Source organism: Lutjanus erythropterus, chromosome 14 (assembly GCF_056507025.1).
Source record: "Lutjanus erythropterus isolate fLutEry1 chromosome 14, fLutEry1.hap2, whole genome shotgun sequence".
Taxonomy (NCBI): Eukaryota; Metazoa; Chordata; class Actinopteri; order Lutjaniformes; family Lutjanidae; genus Lutjanus; species Lutjanus erythropterus.
Genome location: NC_139330.1, coordinates 14,628,040 through 14,649,271, shown reverse-complemented (window position 1 = coordinate 14,649,271; position 21,232 = coordinate 14,628,040). Strand labels below are relative to the sequence as shown.

The 21,232-nt window shown below is 39.5% G+C and overlaps 1 protein-coding gene across 1 annotated transcript; it reads left to right on the top strand.

Annotated features, from left to right (window-relative positions):
• The first annotated feature begins 8,772 nt into the window (after positions 1 to 8,772).
• opn3 (opsin 3) lies at positions 8,773 to 20,995 on the top strand. The gene is made up of 4 exons (XM_084736379.1): positions 8,773 to 9,207; positions 13,043 to 13,362; positions 18,493 to 18,744; positions 20,194 to 20,995. Exons 1-4 carry the CDS (start codon positions 8,802 to 8,804, stop codon positions 20,464 to 20,466), a joined length of 1,251 nt encoding a protein of 416 aa, XP_084592505.1. The 5' UTR covers positions 8,773 to 8,801; the 3' UTR covers positions 20,467 to 20,995.
• The last annotated feature ends 237 nt before the right edge of the window (positions 20,996 to 21,232 follow it).

Below are 21,232 nucleotides of genomic sequence, written 5' to 3'. Positions count from 1 at the left end.
TTATCTTTTATTGAGTAAACTGTGGATCCCTCAGTAAGTGACATATTTTATGCATATTTCAGATTATATTCATTGCATAACTGTAAGAGAACAACTGATAAACTGTACAATTAACCCAAACAGTGAACACAATAACTGCAGGAAGTTTGTGTAAAACGAGCAATTTCAATTTTTTATACAATTTCCAGTCTGAATTATGTTTTGTTTACTTTTAACAATAAAACATGGTTATTAGCCTCCCTTTTTGGCAGACACTGTTGCTTCTAATTGCTCTATTGGGTCTTTGGTTGTGTAACTTTTCTAATGCATTTTGAGGCTGTTTAGCAGAGAGTGTGGGCTCTGTGAATATGACTTGTTTTCAGGTTTTCACTGTGCCCTTGTTTTTGCGTTGTTTTAAGCTTGAGTGGGGTGAAGATCTTTAGACACAAATTACCTCATCAAACATGATAACTGCAGCGTTGCGAGTGCCTCAGCTGCAGGACAGAAAGTAATCCAGATGGACATAAATTATGCAAATCAATTGTAAAATGAATTGGTTTTAAATAGCTACAATTTCTCAGGGGAGCCTCCTCCAGACACACACACCTACCACCTACTCTAACACGTATATACTCCTCCAGTATACAGTTTACATTTCTGGCCTCTGCTAAATCCACCAACTCTTGCTTTTGAATTTGCAAATGACTTTTTGTAAATTAAGTCTCATGGAGAAGCTTATTATTATAATGATGCGTACATGCCTGTGTGCATTTAGGACATCAATCCAATTAATGTGACGAGGAGGACCACCAGTTGTTTATGAATCAGCATTTCTCACTGTGACAGCAAAGGACATTGGAGATGACACTGAGGGTTGCTTGCAGTGCATGTTGAAGAGTGAGGTGAGGGAACATCGTCTGCAAAGCTGTTAGTTACGTGATGATGAGCACTGCAGAGAAGTTAGCCGCAGAGAAAAACAAACACTCGCTGATTTAGAACATCACAGGTGGCACTTGACTGGCACGAGATTACCTGGCGGTGAGGCGGGAAGACAGGCTGATTGAGTTGAGCAGAAAATAGACAGCTGACTGACTGACGGGTCCCACTGGGTGAGTGTGTGGTGCTTTTAATGTCCACAGCTACATAAAACCCATGCATGAAGACAATGTTTGCAAAAACAGCCAATGGCAAAGATAAAACACTATGACACTTTTCGCCTGCACTGGTGAGTCATTCGCAGCTTGCAGTTGTACAGGAAAATGTATATGTTGACTTCACACCATTTTGCAGTGTTGCATTAAAAAAAACTCCAGAAATGTCAGTCACATCACAAAGAAAGGTGAAGAACATTTGAGAGGAAGGGGGGGATGTCAGTGCTTGAAAAAGAGACCAACAAAAGATAGAGACATGCACAAAAGTGCTGCTGCACTGACGACAGCTTGAAACTACGTCTGTGAAAAGAGATGTAGGTCAGGAATATGTGTGTGCGTGGGGAAAAAAAAAATCAAGTAAAATCTATTCAGTCACTTTGAAACACAAATGTATCTCAAGGCCACTGAAAACTCATAACACAGAGCTAGGGGAATAAAACTAGGAATGTGTACACAGATACTGTCACCTACATAAACATTTGTAAACAAAGCATCTTTCCACTTGCAGTTCTATACAGGGAAACTACGGGAAATTGAACACTTTTACATTATTCATTATATGATTTTTTTTTTTATGACTATTTTTTACCATGCTTATATATGGATTTTAATTCAGATTTGAAGAAAAAGCACAACCCCAATTTCAAATTAGTTGGAAAACTGTGTAAAAAGTAAATAGAAACAGAATGCAGTGATTTGTAAATCCTTTTTGACCTATATTTAATCAACTACAGTACAAAGACAAGATACTTAATGTTCATTATGAATTTGCTGCCTGCAACATGTTCCAAAAAAGCTGAGATAGTAATGACAAAAAAATGGGAAAGCTGTGAGGACTTCAGTAATGATATGGCTGTGTGTTAGTGCCCATGGCTTGTGCAGCTTGTGTATTTGTGAAGGCATCATTCATGCTGAAAGGTGCATACAGGATTTGGAGTAACATATGCTGCCATCCAGACAACGTGTTTTACAGGGACGTCCCTGTTTTTTATAGCTAGACGATGCCAAGACACATTCTACAGGTATGACAATAATTTCTGTAAAATGTGATGTTATATTTTACCTGTTGAGTAGGTAGGTGTGCAGAGCCTTATTTTCTTCATAGAAGAGGGTACACTTTATTTGTACATTTTAAGTTACTCTTTTACTGTTGTATTTCAAATTAAATCTGCCTCATTATGATTATTATTATTTGCCATGTGGAGGCAGCAGAGCAAACAAACACCACAATGACATATCATCCCTTTGTAAAGTTGTTTTGGTCAATGTATTAGGATATAATTACCTATCACTGTGACAAAAGACCAGTGTAAGTCCATCACTACCAATTTGACACCATAAACTCCCTAGAGCTGTTCAGTTGCTTAATCATCCACTATGCTGCACGCTGTGTTTTTTGAACCAGGAATTTAACAAATTAGCTAAAGGATGGCAACATGCGTGAACATAGTTACAATTCTCTGTGGGTTCATTGCCATAAATTTCCCATTTCAGATTACAGGTTTGAATATTTTGCATGTCGGAACTTTCCTCAGCATCCCTCTGGCAGCACATGACAACACTGACCAGGCTTTATAACACTGAGTGTAACACCAGACACCCGCCTGACAACAGAACCTGTTTGGACCCATGCCTCCGCTGGAGCAGAGAAACCTCCAGGGGTGGAAAGAAGATCTGAAGCATCCAAGAATACCTCGTCTGCTCCTCTGTGGCTCTGACAGCTGAGAACCTCAGACTCATTGACAACCTCTTTATTTGTTTCTCACATATGGCATGTTAACACATGTTGTAGTTTACATTGTTTCTATTCAGATATTCTTATTCACACATACACACACTTCTATCTCATCCAATTACTGTGAGAGCGAAGATATGGTTTACTGTAATGAATTATTCATAACTCGATAAAGATGCAGCACAAAGGTTAGCGTGTTAATCTAGAGTCTGCTGCTCTGAATCCCTTTAAAAGATTATTTCTTGAATTGGGCTGACATCACTGGCCGCCATAATTAAGTTGTATTTTGCGGGGGCAGAATTGGGCCACCAATCTGCAACTCACCGTGATTACAGTTTAATTCTGGCTGCCCTTGTAGCAGCATGGAATTTGACTTGGGTCTCATGAAACATCAGAACAAAGTGATTAAAGTAAGCAGGGGCAAAATCCTGACATTGTTTCACCACAGTCTAACCAAGCACATATGCACATCATTTGCATTTTCCAATATTTAGACATTAAGAAATAAGATTGTCTACTAATTTTTATGTGTCAGAGACACAGGAGCTGCAGGTCATATTTTCAATCCCCCAGACAGACAGAGGATCTCCTTTGGCAAATACTCAAAGACACTTTGCAATGACAGTAAGGAGGAATGATGATGTGTAAGGATAAATGTCTTCATCGCTGAACACTGTGGCTTGATAATGGCAAGTGACAGCCATTATCCTCTGAGAGAAATGTTCTCTTTCATTAACCACTTATCTTCATTATATTAAACAACTGCCTGAAAATGCACAAGTATTTTAGCTGCTACAAAATTGTGAAAAGAGGTGTGAGAAGCTAAAAGAAAACTTTTCCTTTAGCTCATGCATGCACTATAGACAGCAGTACATTACAGCTGCACTATTCCCCGTCCCCAACTTCCAAATTCATATTCTCCTCGCTGTTAATCCCTCACTGAGTGCACGGATTAAATGACAACAATTTGAGAGTAACTGGTTTTCGGGCACATGCATTATTTCCACTGAAAAGAGCAGGTGCAGCCGTGAATATGGTCTAAATGTAGGACGGGAGGCTTTCTACAGCACCACTTCAAATGTGACAGTGCTCTGTGGAGTCACTCAGGATCTGTCAAGGACTTGTAGAGTAATTCACCAGGGCAGACACTGCCAAAAAAGTTTCGCCTGGATCATTATTTGGTTAATTTGATGGGTAAAGCTAGAGATATTGACATGGCCATGAAGACAATGAAGCATAAATATATTTGAAAATAATGAATTCCAAATCTAAACCCATATAGGCGACTATTTGCTTTAAAGATCGGTTCTATAAATTTTTGATTATTTCATTTGTAACATCCAAAAACTTTGAAGTAATAGTTTGACATGTTGGGAAATACAGTGTCTTATTGAGAGTTAGATGAGAAGATGAGTACCATCTGTATATTAGCTGCTGCTGACTAATGGCTGTGTTTATAGAGTCAATTTATAGTTTATTTGTACTCATTAAAGTCACACCTAATTAAAAACTCAGTATTAGCCAGCAAGTGCTGTTTCTTTGTTGTGCCTGTTGTGCCTGGAGTCCGCCATAAATTATAAGACTTGTAAGTGATGTTACTCTTAAAATTTTAACTCTAAATCTGTTCTACTCTCTGCTGTTGTCAGTCGACATTTTAGACAAGTGTAATTCCAGTTCATCTTATTCAGTGATAGTGAAACTCATTGAAGTCCACTCCTCATCTGGTCCAGTTCTTCAGCTTCATCTCATAACCACCAAACTAGTGTCTAGACTCCATAGGGGGGTTTCCTTATCGACTAAAGCTTCATCACCCCCTTCAAATATATTATATATACATACATGTGATATATACCATGATATGGTCCAATTGCCAAAGATATTTCACATTTTTCACCATTTTCTGCACATGAAATAAAAATGTTCACTCAAAATGAAGTCTCTCCTGATTGAACTACACCTTTACCAGTTCACACATACAATCACACACGTATTCACATACCAGTGGGACAGCCATCAGGGCCAGTTTGGGGTTCAGTATCCTCCCCAGGGATATTCGGGCATAGCAGCCAGGGATCGAGCTGCCAATCTTCCAATTAGTGGTCGACCCACTCTACCTGCTGAACCACAGGAGGAGCTATATTAGCCAAGGACAGTTGTGTTAGTCTAATGTTCATCTTCACTGTTTATCTTCTCTTTCAGAACGAAAAGTAAAGTGCCTTTCCCAAAATGTTGAACCCTTTTCTCTAGTGAAATGACTCACTCCAGTGTTCTGGTTTTTTTCACATGTAGGCTTTGCGTTTTCCATTTGAGATGCTTTGTGCTTTTAATTTGTGCGTTTATGACTCAAATTGCTTTTCCAGCAGAATGCAAAAATCAAAAAGTCAACAAATGAACATCTTGGCCTACAGCCTGTGTGGCCATGCATGAAAATGCTTCTAATGATTGAATAAGCTGACGGGCCCCGATTATCACCTCCGCTCTGGAGCTCCACACAAGCACAAGAGACAGATGGCAAATTTACTCAGTCGCCTATCATCACTGCAGAGTAACAGTAAAGGTATAATAATGTCGAATTATGCGAACATGTGCGAGTGATGGTAGAACTTGTAAAGAGCTTTGTGATGTCTGAAGTGCTGATGTTTGTGACAGTGAAAGGCTGCATAAAAATTCATTATAGGGGTGATTCACAGCACAGTGAGTATAATGCTACAGTAATTGCATCTCAAGGGGAACAGCGGTGGTTGCTTGTGTATGCAAGCAGATATGCTTTACTAAAGAGCGGAGAGTTTACCTTTAATAAGACTTTGTTCAACAGAACCTATTATGTTCCTCATGTCTAATTTAACTGAGAGAGAGAAACAAATGAGAGAGATGGACACATAGAAGGACTTTAAGAAATGCTTTGATTGGAAGCTTGACCTAGTTTCAGAAACTCTGACCAGAGATAAAAAGCGTAAGAAAACTCAAATAGATCAGTCTTTAAGTACTTATGGAGATTAAAGGCTATAAAGTTGGTTTAAACCAACAAATAAAAGTGACACCTCCACAGACCTTGACCTAGATTTCAACATTTGTCAATAAAGCCTCTTCAATGTCTGACATTTACATCACATATTGGAATTCTTCTTCCTGATGATGTTTGAATGCTGTCGACCCATTTATTAATTGGATTTGGCTATTTATTTTGAAGTGTTGCCGGCCTGAACAATACACCAGTGGATCGCTGGTGATGCAACTGTTTTCCAGCACAGCAGCATTATTACACTGCTTTTCATCTGCAGCAGTCTGGTCAGTATTAATCACAAGATAGCAATATAGTTTGTGACAACATGGGCAACAGGAAAATGAAACAGTCACACGGAGTTTACAGTTACTTTCTGCAACGCCCTTGGTGTAAAAAGCAGAACAAACTTTATAGCAGTGTCAGACTGCAGCAAAAATCTTGGTAACTTTGATTATATCAAAAGGAGTACAAAGCCTTATCTATAGCTCAAATACAATATCTTCAAACTATGAATGAAGATCACAAGTGAGTCAGAGGGTTGCTGTAGCATAATTAAAACGTTACTAGAGTTCTCGTGTGTCATGCACATCCCCAACACACACTCTGATCTCTTGTGTTATTCGAGAGAGATCTGCTATTTTGAATCAACCTGTAGGCACAGAGAAATGAGGTCAGACGCAAACAACGTCGCTGCGGGAACCCAACATTTCAACACTCTGACATTTTCTGTGTGGACACAAAACAAGACGACTGGGTAAAGAGGAGCACCTCGAAATGTCACAGGAGGTACAGACACACAAGAAAATCAGCTGAGTTGCGGTTGTTGTCATTTGGTGCACAGTGCATGTGAAACTCCTGCAAAGTTGGGAAGTGACTTGGCCACTGACAGGCTTTACTAGTGCAAAAAAACATACACAGTCATGACATGCTTGATCCTGGAAATGTGCTTTTTCTCCTTAAGCCTGCAGCTACAGATTATTTTCATGATTAATGATTAATTGTTTAGTCTATAAATAATTAGTTTAATTAAATTTAAATTGCCTCTTTTGTCTAACCAACCATCCAAAACCCATGGATTCTTTTATCCACTGGCCAAATAGCTTTTTTTTGCTCCCACTTTTGACAAGTTGAAGTAAAAAAAAACATATTCTGTGCTCACAAAAGGTTTACTTCTTTCATATTTCTAGAAATCTGTGTTGGTGAGCATATAATGATGCTGATGTAACGGAGTGAATGGTGTGCCTTGGACTGGTCAAAATAAAAGGACACTGGAATTTGCAGTTTGATCTTGAAAAAAGGTTTAGGCACTGAACTATGTCTATTTCACACAGGGCTACAGATACGATTTTTTTTTTTTCAGCAAGAGGGCAAAGGCATGACCTGCCCTACTTTGCCTCTGATTGACTAGTGCTTGTTGCCTTCATTTGAATATCAGGATAAGCCAATCAGAGGCAGAGTAGGGCAGGTCTTGGCTTTTGGTGTCTGTAGCCCTATGTGAAATAACCATAGGTCACTGCATAATAAATGTCTTTATGTGTGTCATAATCATTCTGTTAAATTACCACCTCTGCCACACCTGTCAAGTGGATGGATTATCTCGGAAAAAGGAGAAGTGCTCACTAACACAGATTTGTGAACAAAATTTTAGTGTGTGCACAGAAGAAGTCATAGATCAGCAAAAATGTTTTGTTGAGTACATGTTACCTCTTTTATATGTGTTTTATTGAAATGAATGTCAAGGTGCATTTGTGACTACAGATTACATTAATTTTAGGTTATTAGGTCACTGGACACATTGGAATACAACTGAAAAAGATTTCCTATCACCGTCATGCACATAGAGCACAAAATTGGCACCAGTCACTATGCTCGTGAAGTGGCTGGTTGATTTGTTTCAGTCACCGGCCAAAAAAATCAACAGTGATCTACTGAGTGGCTGTTAGAATTTGGCTTCTGGACAAAAAAGTAAGTTTTGCACCCCGCATGCACATGCAGGAGCACACATAAAGAAAATGTGCTGAAAAAAATAAATACTAAACATCTGTTTCTTTCCACAGATGCCTGTTTTTCACCTGCAGCACAGGTGATACTCATGGGAACCTTTACAGGTGGATGTGATGATGCTCCTGCCTACACAGAGTACACAGTTCTGACCTCAGTGATAATCCATTTTTAGGAAGGCAGCTGAAAGGACAGGAGAATGTGTGACTAAAAGAAAAGAGGCACCGGAACAGTAACAATTCACTTTAATCAATTAGAATATAGGAAAAAAAAATAGTTTTGATGTCACTATTTTGATAATTGGTTAATTTTTTCATTCATTTTTCAAGTAAAAATGTCACACATTTGCTGGCTCTAGCTCCTTTAATGTGAATGTCTGCTTTTCTTTGTCAGTGTTTACTGAACTCATGAAAAATGGGAACAAAAATAAAAGTATTGCGTTTATATTGTTGGTGGGTGTATATGTGCTATACTACCTTGATGTGGAAGTATAAATAAATTATTTCATTACAACACTGATTACTGAATTGAAGGCTACATCAACTCTCCCTCGGTTAGTCACAGTAAGACAGGAGATCATCTGGACACTTTGATTTCAAAATAAAAGTGGGAAATATTTAAGTCTACACAACATGAAATATAAGTGAAATGCTGCATCACCTGTTCATGTATACTTTTTATATATCAAAGGACGCTTTAGTAACGTTGTTCTTAAATGCAGCCTTTATGTGTTTGTCAGATGCAGCGTTAAATATCGTACAATAAGCCCCGTGTTTGTAGCCAAATATGTGGGTCAAAAACGATTTTACTTTGTAAGTACGAGCGGAAATGTGAGGTTTGCAGACTGTCTGGTGTTACAGTGGTACATTGACCCACTTTCATCACACAGCAGTTGTCTGTGGTTGGTTTGAATGAGCGGCGCGGGGAGCTGATGGACGCGCAGCGTGCGGCTCACACGGTCTCTGGTGTGGAGGACGCGCAGCAGCACGATGCTGGAAACCAAGTTTTTATTCACGCAATGAATCCTGCCAACGAAACCAGAACCGAGAGAAGTGCTGAACACTATTTATTTGCAGTTGGCACCTACAAACTTCTCGCTTTTACCATCGGCACTATCGGAGTATTCGGCTTCTGTAATAACGTGGTTGTCATCATACTCTATTGTAAATTCAAGAGGCTCCGGACGCCAACCAACCTGCTACTGGTCAACATAAGTTTGAGCGATTTTCTGGTTTCTGTCATCGGAATAAACTTTACCTTCGCCTCGTGCGTCAAAGGCGGATGGATCTGGAGCCAGGCGACATGCATCTGGGACGGTTTCAGCAACAGCTTATTTGGTGAGAGAAATAAAAAAAACCAAAAACAATACTTGCCTTTATTTCCCATTTATGAATATAATCACACGAACTCTCTGTTAAATTGTTCAAGAGGAATACGTTAAACTCTGTAACACCGTTTCCCTTAATTATTCGTTTCTCACTACAGGAATAAACTAAAATGTGATTCTGACATAATTCACAAAATGGAAAAATGCAGCAAGATGTCATGTAAATATTTACAAGGCAGCGATGAGCTCATCGTGGCATAGATTACAATACAACATATTAAACAAGGATGTTCCACATAGAAATAATTTCTATATCTATATAAATGTTTTGTATCTGCTGTCTGTACTTTTATACGAACCCTTTTCTTTTTTCGTTCTTTCTTTCTTTCTTTCTTTTTTTTTTTTTTTTTTTTTTTTTTTTTTTTGCTGCCCATCTTGACCGGGTCTTGCTGGCAGACGAGATATTATATCTCAGTGGGACCTTCCTGGTAAAATAAATGATAAATAAATGTAAATATAGGTAAAAGATTAGCATATTTTTTCTGTTCTTCTCCTGTGCACACTTCCTCACTTGATTTGCGGATGGTTAATGTACAGAGTGGGTCAAAAACAGCTGAAAGCCCCTTTAGTCTCCCTCCATGACGAGCTGCAGTAAAATCTAACGACCTTGAATCTAGAGCCTACCGATCCATGATATTGACCTATTGGCTATGCTAGTCCTTATGTCTGATATGCACCTATATGCAAAGTTTTTTAACAGAACATAATGTTTTTTAATTTGTTAGCTTTATAGGAACCATTCTGTGTATGATTGATCATTTTTTCATATTTCAGGAAGAATATATACATATGCTGTGCTTTAGTGAGTTTTTTTTATAATCATTAAAAATGCAAGTGAAAGTTTAAAGTTTCAGTGCCCTGATATGATGTTGGACCTTCAAGTTTATTGTTAAACTGTAACATATCACATTACATACGTTTTGCAGGATGTGTGCAAAAAAATATGTTTATATTTTATATTCCTCATATTCTGTGTTATTAGTTTTGTCCATAAAATTGAAGCAAATGGTGAAAAATGTCAACCAGTGTTTCCCAAAGCCCAAGACAATGTCTTCAAAAGTCTTTTTTTGTCCATAACACAAAAACACAGATTCAAATTTTGAGAAGATGAAATGAGAGATTTTAGACATTTTTAATTAAAAAGTGACTCAAAATGATTACTCATTTATCAAAATAGTTGGCAGTTATTTTAATAGTTGATTAATACTCGATTAATCATTGCAGCTCTATTATCTTTAATATATATCCACTGATATGTCAGTATATGATATTGGTATCTTCCCCAGATATCCAGTTTCAGTCGAGCCTTACTTCTGTTTTCTGTAGTTATCCAAATGTGTTTTTTATGTAAAGTGAGCATCTTCTGCAGTTTACTGCTGCATGCAGAAGAATCTTTCTGTCTCCTCCATTGCGCCTACAGCTTCCATTTTACTGAAACATGTTTGTCTGGTTCTTACCGGCATCACTGTGTGTTCAGTGGTGAAGTGTGAATGAACACTCAGGGTCATTCTCCAGGTTCCACTCCTGTAGGAATTATAGGTCAGGAGGATGGATGTGCGATAACGAGCTCATTAGAGAGTAAACCCTCAAGCCTTTTGCTGCTTTATCAGCAAAGTAAGCACAGAGATGCACTGGACAGATAGCTGCCCTCTTCTACTGTAATCTTATTGTCCTTTAATTAACATTGGCTTCTTTGCACATGAGCTAAGGAACACGTTTGCCTGCCTCTGTCATGTGGCACCACAGTTGGCACTTTGTTCATGTGGTTTGCATTGTAAATATATCCCAGACGAGGATTTCACATCAAAGTTGGTGTTAACGTTCTGATTTATGGTTCATATTTTAATGCAAGATTAGTCCTTTTCTTCATCAGTGTAATGACATTGAGCTGAGAGGATGCGGTGTCCTGCTGCTTTGGCCCACACTCAGATGGGCAGGGCTAACCTGGCAGATAATGGAGATTTCAATTACAGTCACATCCTGAGAACTCACATGCCCCTCCCCCTAGGCGTTCACTGTACAGCTCAGCAGCTGGAAATGCACACAGTGGGTGGTATTTTTCATGTGAAACCCCAAGGTCATATTAGCAATGACGTGATCAGGAAATCTGCAGAGTAGGGATATAACAGTGTATTAAATATCACAATATTGCAATAAAAACATGTATACTCTATACTGTATCAGACTGTCTATAGATATCTTCTGTTATATTAGGTGTTTTGTGTTTAAAAATTTTTTTTTTTTAATTTATAAACTGACACTAACTGCTGCATTGTTTTTGCTTTGCAGTTGTACATACATAATATAAGCAGTCACTGCCAAAGACAATGGGTGGATACTTTTATTTTATTTTATTAAAGAAGGAATTCAGAAGGACTTTATGTTAAAGGAGAAATATAGCAAATGTTTTTTATACTAAATCATAAAATGACCATGACGGCATGTCTGTTTCTATTTGCTCTTTTCACATTTATTGTTGTTCAAATTAATGCAGAATGCTTGCTGAATGAGTAACAAATCATTAATAATTAGTAATTGACAGACAATCAGCAGTTATAAACAGCTGATCAGCTTACAGTGTAAGTCTCCTTGTGGCTTGTTGTTGTCAAACTATAATTTTGCATTTGTCTTTCACTCCTGTTCATTGTCCCTGCAGCTTGCAGGCAAGCTTCAGGTCTGTGGGGAAACAATTTACTTCAATCACAGATTGCATATCAAAAAGGGATTCAACATATTTACTACACTTTATTTAATAATAAAATACATTTTTTCAAGGTTTTATTTTCTTTTTTTAGTATCATGATAAATATCGTATCACAGACTTTTAATTGTAGTGTTATCGTGCACCAGCCTGGCTTCATGTGCGTCCAGTAAAGTGAGTACAATGAATAGCTCCCTACTGACACAGGTTGTAACATAAAAATTGAAGCGCGCAAAAATAAATGCTGTGGCACTATCTGTGTCCTCTAGTCCTCTGTACGCGAGCATGCTGTCATCTCTCCTCCTTATCATGTGCATTACTCAGAGGAGGTTGGTGTCAGCGTGCCCGACACGCAGCGGCTGCAGCAATAAGCCCTGGCAGTTTTGTCAATGCACGTCCGTCCTACTGAAATCCTAGCTGGCTGGGTAGCTGTGCCTCAAGCTGAGTGCACAACCTGGAACAAGTCACTGTAGACTGTTTATAATTTATGGGTCTGTTCAGTGGCACATTTCTTGTGTTGCTCCCATTAATCAAGAGATGTGTGAATTGCAAACGAAAAGGGTATTGGAGTATGTAATTGGACAGATATATAGGTTACGTCATGTGTATTGACTAAAAAGATACAGAATCAATTTTAGATATTGGACCATGACTCTTGCAGGCAGATGTGGTGTTTGATTTAGATGCAGTACACAGTAAAAGTGGGAACAAATGATGCACGAGATGAAGAAAAGAGCCACAAAACTACAAATATTTGAATGTAAGGTGCATAAATCCACATCATTAGTTCCAAACCCCTTCAGTTTGTGTTGTAAAGATAGGCTGTACCACTGCAGATGCAGGTCTTAGAGATGTGTGTGTGTGTTTGTGTGGGAGTAAAGAGTCTCTGTCTGTGAGTTTTCAAGGATCCGCAACAAAATGCTTGAATGTGATTTTCAGCGGCAAGCTGTTCAGAATTCTGTTTGTACAAAATTATGATGAAACTTGTTCAGTCCAAAGAGATGCTGAGTAGCCGCTGACCCAGATCCTGCAGTGAGTGCTTTGCATTACTCAATGTGGCTATTTGTCTCCCTCCCCCTGCCAGGCATAGTTTCCATCATGACTCTGTCTGCCCTGGCCTATGAGCGCTACATCCGGGTGGTCCATGCGCAGGTAGTGGACTTCCCCTGGGCGTGGCGGGCCATCGGCCACATCTGGCTGTACTCCCTGGCCTGGACGGGGGCTCCTCTGCTAGGGTGGAACCGCTACACCTTAGAGATCCACCAGCTGGGCTGCTCCCTGGACTGGGCGTCTAAGGACCCCAACGATGCCTCCTTCATCCTCTTCTTCCTCTTGGCCTGTTTCTTCGTGCCCGTGGGCATCATGATCTACTGCTACGGAAACATCCTCTATACAGTGCAGATGGTAAGTCATGAGCTTTTTCTGTTCAGTTGTTAGCATAATTAGTAAATAATGAATGAGTTAGACTAATAAACAGAATGAATTACATAGACCTGTGAATGGAGGCAAATATTGAGACCAATATCTGGGAAAGAAACAAGATGACTGTAGAAACTGACAATTATGCTTCCCCCAACTAAAAAAGACAAGCTGCTTATACAGATGCAAAAGAAAGAGCATTATATTATTTACAGTGCACCTGAATGTGACGCTCAACCTGACAACTTTCATATCATAATACAACTGACATTTCAACTGCTTACGGTGCACATACTTGAACTGTCTTCAGTACCTGACTTTCAACCAATATTTCAAATATTTTTACCACTTGTGTACATGTCAACAAGCATTTTATCTGCTTTCATCTCTTTCTCTTCTTCTGACAATCAGTGGTGGATTGATTATTGAACACGGCCAAAAGACAGGTGGTGCATTCCCCGTATTTAGAGCAGACTAGTTGTAATGAAAGTATGATGGTATAAATGGCAAATGTAGCTAAGTAAAAAGCAGATTACTGGATCAAAAATATACTTGAGTAAAGAGTAGAAGTAGATTTTAAAAAGTAGGAAGATGAAAAGTACTTGTTCCTTTAAAAAAAATACTTTTTTTACTTGCGTGTTACTTATAACAAGTACCTACCCATCCTTCCTGACGATTCAACTGCTTTCATTGATTAGACATCAACTGACAGTTCAAACTTGTTCACTTTTTTTGCTCTTCTACTGACAGTTCAACAGCTTTCATCTCTTAATCTTAAAGCAGGAGTTCAACTGCTTTAAGGATGTACAATTTGAGTGATGTTTCAAACCGTTTCAGGTTTCAGGTCTTCACCTTAAAGTAGCAAAAAACTACCTCTCTACTTTTAGATTCATAACTACCATTGTTCATACACAGTTTACTCTGAATGCTTTCAGTGCTTACACTTCAATGTCACTCAATTTACACTTAAATTGACACTTCAACACGTCAACTACCAGTGCCAGCTGACTCCCAGGTAAATTTATCACCTATATTCCAACTTACATTTCAACCCGTTTCAGCACTTTCACTTCAACATCACTCGCGGTTAGGTAAGTTGACACTTCAATTTCATCCACTAGTTACACTGAAACTGAAAATTTATCTTCCTTCTGCTCTTCCGTTTTAACTGCCATTTCAACTTCTCTCAGTACCTCTATTTTAGCTGCCACTTAACAACTAAAACTTCAGCTAATGCAGTATTTCAACCTTTTCAAATGTTATAACTATGATTGTTTTTTAACAGCCAACACACGTACATTTTTCTCTGAAAATCTTGCCTTTTCTAATTAGAGATGTATTAGAAGTATGATGAATATATTCTGGACATGATTGCTTTCGGACAAAGTCGGGGCAGACTTTTCAGGCTCTTCTGGATTTTCATTTTAATGAAAAGAAGCTCCTTGACCCTCACTGGCCAAGTGCTGCCTTTCACTTGTCTTTCATTACGGGTTACATTATCATAATACGCCTCGGTGCCTTCAGGGCTTGTCCTGTACAGTGGAAATCATTGGAAAGCTTATTGTGCCCGTACCAAGCCTTTTAGAAGGGCACCCTTAAGTGGCACTGATGTCATCAGTAGCAGAGGACAGCCTGGTAATGTATGTCATGTGAATCAGCTGGCAGGTTGAGAATTAAGCAGTCACATGAATGGTTCCTGCAGAAACACTCTTTATACGTGACAGGACATGTGCCGTCTTCATCTGTTTGTACCATGGAGCAGATGACCGCTCAAGTGTATGAACAGGATAGTATATAAGCAAATGTATAAATGAGGAAAAAAATCTATGCAATTCAAATAAAATGACCCAGATGTCTGTCTGCATCACAGTTTGGTGCAGCCGCTATCCTTCCTTCGTTAAGTATTCACAGCCTTGAATGAAGTGTGAGCTGCTATGTCCTCAGAGCTCCCCCAAGCTCCAACTCCACAAAACTCCCCGAACACCTCAGAGACCTGGGAGGACTCATCACACGTCACAGCGTTTTGGGAGACGCTGTGAAAATCTTCAAAGAGAAGTACTCTGAACCCTACAGAGTATTTTTGCCTCGATATCAAAGCAGTTATCCTGCTTTGGCAAAGCCAGAAAATCTCACTGTAGACATGTGAAAACCTGGAAAACAGTAGAACATTAACATGGAGACAGATTGTATAAGAAATGTAGAACATAAATAAAAACAGACTGTAGATTCATGAATAAAAATAGAGGCTTGCAGTGATTCAGTCAGCTGCTGTCTTGAGGGAGTCTAGGAAATTGCCATTTGCTCTATTATCTCATCACTTTTGCTGAAGGGTATAATTTAATCTATAGTGTCAGTCACTGAGTCTATTATTGAGGTATTACAATGCTGTTTTCATGAGTTGTCAGCTATTACCAAGATTATAGCCATAATGCTGTATAATGTACACTTAGATGCAGCTGTATAGCCCTAAATAGAAACCTTGTCAATGCCAGGTGTCTCCCTGTTTTGCCAAAGCTACATTTCTTAATGATCTGAAGCAATATTATCTCATTTTTGAGAAAAATAACCCACACAGTCTCCTTCTTACATACAAGTAATTTGATTTATGTTTCTCACTTCAATGTAAGTACCATATCAGTATTTTTAGGCTTAATATGTTTCAGCTGTCAAGTTATTTAACCCTAACTGATACAGTGAGTTTCTTCTCATTTCTTAAACAATAATGTCAGAAGACGTATCCTGTGGTCGTGGAAAATAAATAAGGAGATTGCTGAAACTGCTAAAATTGGGTTAAGAACTGTCCAACGCATTATTAAAACCTGGATGGATAGTGGTGAACCATTATCTCTGAGGAGGAAACCTTGAATGATCGTGATCGGAGATCACTTAAATGTTAGGTGAAATCAGATCATAAAAAAAATCAACAGTTGAACTCACGTCTGTGTTTAAAAGTGAAAGTAAGAGCATTTCCACACGCACAATGTGAAGAGAACTCAAGGGATTAGTGCTAAACAGCTGTGTAGCCTTAATAAAATCACTTATCAGTGAGGCTAATTGGTAAAAAAAAGGCTTCAGTTTGCTAAGGAGCATAAAGATTGGACTCTGGAGCAATGGATAAAGGTAATGTGGTCTGATGAGTCCAGATTTACCCTGTTCCAGAGTGATGAGGGCATCAGGGTAAGAAGAGAGGCGGATGAAGTGATGCACTCATCATGTCTAGTGCCTACTGTAAAAGCCTGTGGGGGCTACCTGAATATACTGAATGACCGGGTTTTTCCATCAATGTCTTTTTTCTTCCCTGATGGCACGGATATATTCCAAGATGACGATGCCAGGATTCACCAGGCTCAAATTGTGAAAGAGCGTGAGACATCATTTTCACGCATGGATTGACCACCACAGAGTCCAGACCCCCACCCCACTGAGAATCTTTGGGATGTGCTGAAGAAGACTTAACGCAGCAGCCTCACTTTCCAAATCATCAATACAAGATCTTGGCAAAAAATTGAATGCAACTCTGGACAGAAATAAATGTTGTGACATTGGACATGGACCCTTAATTACTATCATTGGTAACACCTGTGTTTACCGTCCTATTTCATGTCAAAATGGCTGCTGTGAAAAAGGACTGTTGTTATTTGCAGCCACAGCAGCTGCTGCTCAGCCAAAGTTACATAGTCATGCTTTAACAGTATCTCCATAGTAAATAGCACGTGGAAAGGGAGAATTTATATTTTCTTCAACTTCTTCTTTAGTGACAATTAGACAATGTGCAAATTACAAGGATATCATTTTTCTTGTCTAGTGTGCTAGTGTCCTAGTTCCTGTTCAGCAGTATGGTTCCTCTGGGTTTGTCCTCCCCTGCTACCACACTGCAAAGTTCTCAGTTGTTGTTGAAGACTTAGCTGCAGTTAAAAAAAAAACTGCAGCACTCCAGCAGCAGGGGTTGGTGTCGGGGTGGAGGTGGGGGAGGAATGCTAGAGGAAAACACTGGGAGAAAAAGCCCGAGTTTGTTCATTCATGTAGTCTAAAATGGAGACATTTACCTGCGAAAAATCCTGCTTTGTGGCAGGCAGATGAAAGCGTTGCTTATGGGGAACCAATCTAAAGACAGATGCTGTCATTATTCTATAGATAATAAACAGTGCAATGAACATTTACTTTGTACTGATAAGGTGAAGCAAAATGTTGTCTATTTCCTCTTTTCTCCTACTAAAAATAATGTTTTTTTTAATTTTCTCCAACCTTTGCTTTTTTCTTGTAAAATAAAGAAGAGACAACCTGAGAAGAATACATCATTCTTTGTTTGTTACATAAATTTCATTACTCGTCAAAAATTTGCGAGATGGCAATTTTGCTAACACAGTCAAATGTCAAGCATGTGCAGCAACACAGGACTTACCAAGACAGCTAGTACTGCTTACTAGTCTAAAAGCAAGAAGCCCAGCTCAGCGTCTGTGTGTCAGCCTTATGTTTCATGAAGCTCTCACCATTCACTGAAAAGCCAGTCCGAGATTCACGACTGTCTGGCCAAACTCCTTGGCTCTGGTGTTCAGAGCTGAGCAGCTGAAGGCAGTTAGCAGCAGTTAAGCTGGCAGTTAACGTACTGTAAAGCTTTCTGTCCACTGGGAAATCACAGGGAGTTGACGCAGAGCAGCTGGAGGACATCAGAGGGAAAACCAGAAAACATTTTCTCTATAAAATATGATGCAGTTTCACCAAAATCAGGGGCATAGTTGGTGGTGTGCGACTCAACTTAAAGCCGTAATGTGCTTTGACGAGTTTGTCCCACTCAGGATAGATTTAGCTGAAATCCCTCATGAGGACTTCACAGGCCACTGGGAAATTTAAGCCTCCAAAACTGTGGAGCACTGTCATCACAGATATTATTACAAGAGAAATTGAAATATGTTGGACTTCAACAGATTTTCCTGGTAAAAAAAATCATGGAAACACTGATTTATTCCTACTTTTCACATGCAGACACTCAAATTGTCAAACTTGGGACTGCCCAGTTAAACCACAGACTTTGATCCAAACCAGCAACACTGTCTAAATGTTAGACCAGCATCGCCCTCATGACGACAACTTTCTCTCTCCTGTTTTTTTTTGTAGCTGCGCTCCATCCAGGACCTCCAGACGGTTCAGATTATCAAGATCTTGCGGTACGAGAAGAAGGTCGCCGTCATGTTTTTCCTGATGATCTCCTGCTTCCTGTTGTGTTGGACGCCCTACGCTGTCGTGTCCATGATGGAGGCCTTCGGCAGGAAGAGCATGGTCTCTCCCACAGTGGCCATCATCCCCTCGTTCTTTGCCAAGTCCAGCACAGCCTACAACCCCCTCATCTACGTGTTCATGAGCAGAAAGGTTTGTAGTCCTGCAGTTCTGCAAATGATAGATTTGAAAAATGCAGTGAAGAACTTTTTTTTATGTTTGCAGAAAGGAGCTTTCAATTCTGGGTCAGCTTTAACATGTTCAAATAATGGGACATCTCTAACAGTGTTCCTTCCTTGCTCTGTGCAGCCGGTGAGGGTGGTGTGAGTTAAAAGGTTTAATCATCATGTCTCAGCTCAGATTTTGCTGCTGTCTAGAACATATTGTATGTTTGGCTGGTGAGTTCTGACTGGCTGCCTCATGTGTGTTCAGTCGATTTTTTCCCCTCCAGTGACCACAGCCGAACTCAGAATTTAATATGGACAGATAGGACAAATCAATAGCTTCTCAAATAGGGTTGATGGTTTGTTCTCTTCTTGTGCTGCCTCAATTTGTGCCTCAATTTGTGGCTTGAGTAAAAAAGCAGGAGTATTTTTTATATTTGCAATAGAAATATGTGAGTATCCTATAACTCTTCTAAAAATTATTTTAATTAAAAATGTTTTAATCCTGGTTTGTTTCTTGCGATTTCTCTCTCCCTGAAATCTTCTGCCACCTTTTGTTACTTTTTGTGTTGCCTTGCCCTCCTCATTTCTACCTGCAGCTTATTAAAATTTCAGGGAAACCTAGATTTCAGGAAAAAACAAACTCAGCAGTCAAACATAGTAATCGTAATGAGAGTCCAAAAACCACCAAAAAAAAGGATCCAGAATAAAAACGGGAACAGTGGGGAGCAGACACAGACAACCTGACAACTGAAAAAGGGAACGCAAACTGAACTAATAATGGGCAGGCGAGGCTAATCACAAATCAAAAGGGCAGGCATACAAAGACAGGAAGTGAAGCAACAGAAACAAGAGGGAGGACAGGGACTACAAAATAAAAGAGGAATAACTACCAAAGTAATTCAAACCATGACCGTCCTCAGGCGGACTCCAAACAGTTTCGGGGGAAGTTCTGTCAATAGAAGTGAAAAATGACATTAGTCACATAGAATCACCTAAATGTGTGTGATTTGGTCAAAGAGATAGTCCAAAGATACAGAAGTTTTGGGGGGATTTTACTGTTTTTCCAAAGGTCAGACATTGTCTTTGGACAAACTTTTTTGATGTCTTTGGTGTAGAAACCAAGCACTTAACCTAAAGGGGGAAGCTTTGTCTGAGAGGAGGCCCACAGTCTCAGATTTTGAAACCCCCTGATCAAAATGATTAATTTTGAAAATAATCTGCACATTAATTGAGAATGAAAAAAATGTACTTATATGTACTTAATATGTACTGTGTGTAGGAGTGAAATTGTCACTCACATTCGTCTTGCTGGCATCCTCAGAGGTTTGTGTGTTTGCAGATAAATGAGTGAGGGAAGGGTGCTTTTTAATCCCTGACTTAAATACCATCCTTTTATCTCTTCCCTCTGCTTCTCCGCCACCTCATCCTCTTACAGTTCCGCCGCTGTCTGCTGCAGCTGCTCTGTTCGCGGCTCTCTTGGCTGCAGCGCAGCTTCAAAGAGCGCCCCCTCACTCCGGTCGAGCGCCCCATCCGACCGATCGTCATGTCCAGGGCGTGCAGCAGCAGGGACCGACCCAAGAAGAGGGTGACCTTCAGCTCCTCCTCCATCGTCTTCATCATTACCAGCGAAGACTGCCACCAGCTGGATGTGACCTCCAGGGCGGGAGATTCCACGGAGGTTAACATCATTCAAGTGAGGCCGTTGTGATCCACAAGGACTGGACTTCTCACCCCACAATGCAGTATGCCTTAGGACTTTAGGACATGCAACTCCAAGCCAAAATAACCCTGTCTGACCTCCCTGGACATTTCCGTGTCCACACACACTTACAGACTCGTCACAACTACTTGTAAATATCCGACTAAACAAAACATATTTCCTGACATAGTTTTGTCTAAACAGGTAGTATGAAAGTGTGACATCCTCATCTAACATCAGCTGTGGTGATAGAAGTACATAAATATGTAGTTAACAACTAGTGATATGTTTCTGTTGGAAAAAGAATCACACTTATTTGTCAAATATGCCACACATTGTATGTGACAACTGCAGAACTGAGTATTTAGAGGCCAGTGGTGTTATGGACCTGAGTATGGATCAACATGTTATAGATTTTTTTTTGGTTGGTACCCAACTACAAGTGTGTAAAATGGAAAATAAGCCTTAGCCATAAACCATAATACACAAACTGACATTATTGTGTATGGATTCAATAAAGAGATCCTATTTTAAGCTACCTAGCTTGTGTACTTTATCTCATTTCAATCTAAATCTCCAGCGTGACGAGAGCAGTCACTGTGAAATGACATTTGGTGGATTTATATGTATGAGGAGTACGGCAGTGTAATTAGATAAGAGGAGATGAGACTGGGACCTCAGTATGCTCCAGTTGAGACTCCTTTCATAACCTCCCGGGCTGTCAGCTATGAATAGACTTGATGAATGGATTTCCGTAGCTGATAAAACCCTTTTT

Coding starts and splice junctions, on each gene's coding strand:
- opn3 (XM_084736379.1), top strand. CDS start 8,802: ATGGACGCGCAGCGTGCGGCTCACACGGTCTCTGGTGTGGAGGACGCG. Junction 9,208..13,042: donor TTTCAGCAACAGCTTATTTG/GTGAGAGAAATA, acceptor TCCCCCTGCCAG/GCATAGTTTCCATCATGACT. Junction 13,363..18,492: donor TCCTCTATACAGTGCAGATG/GTAAGTCATGAG, acceptor TTTTTTTTGTAG/CTGCGCTCCATCCAGGACCT.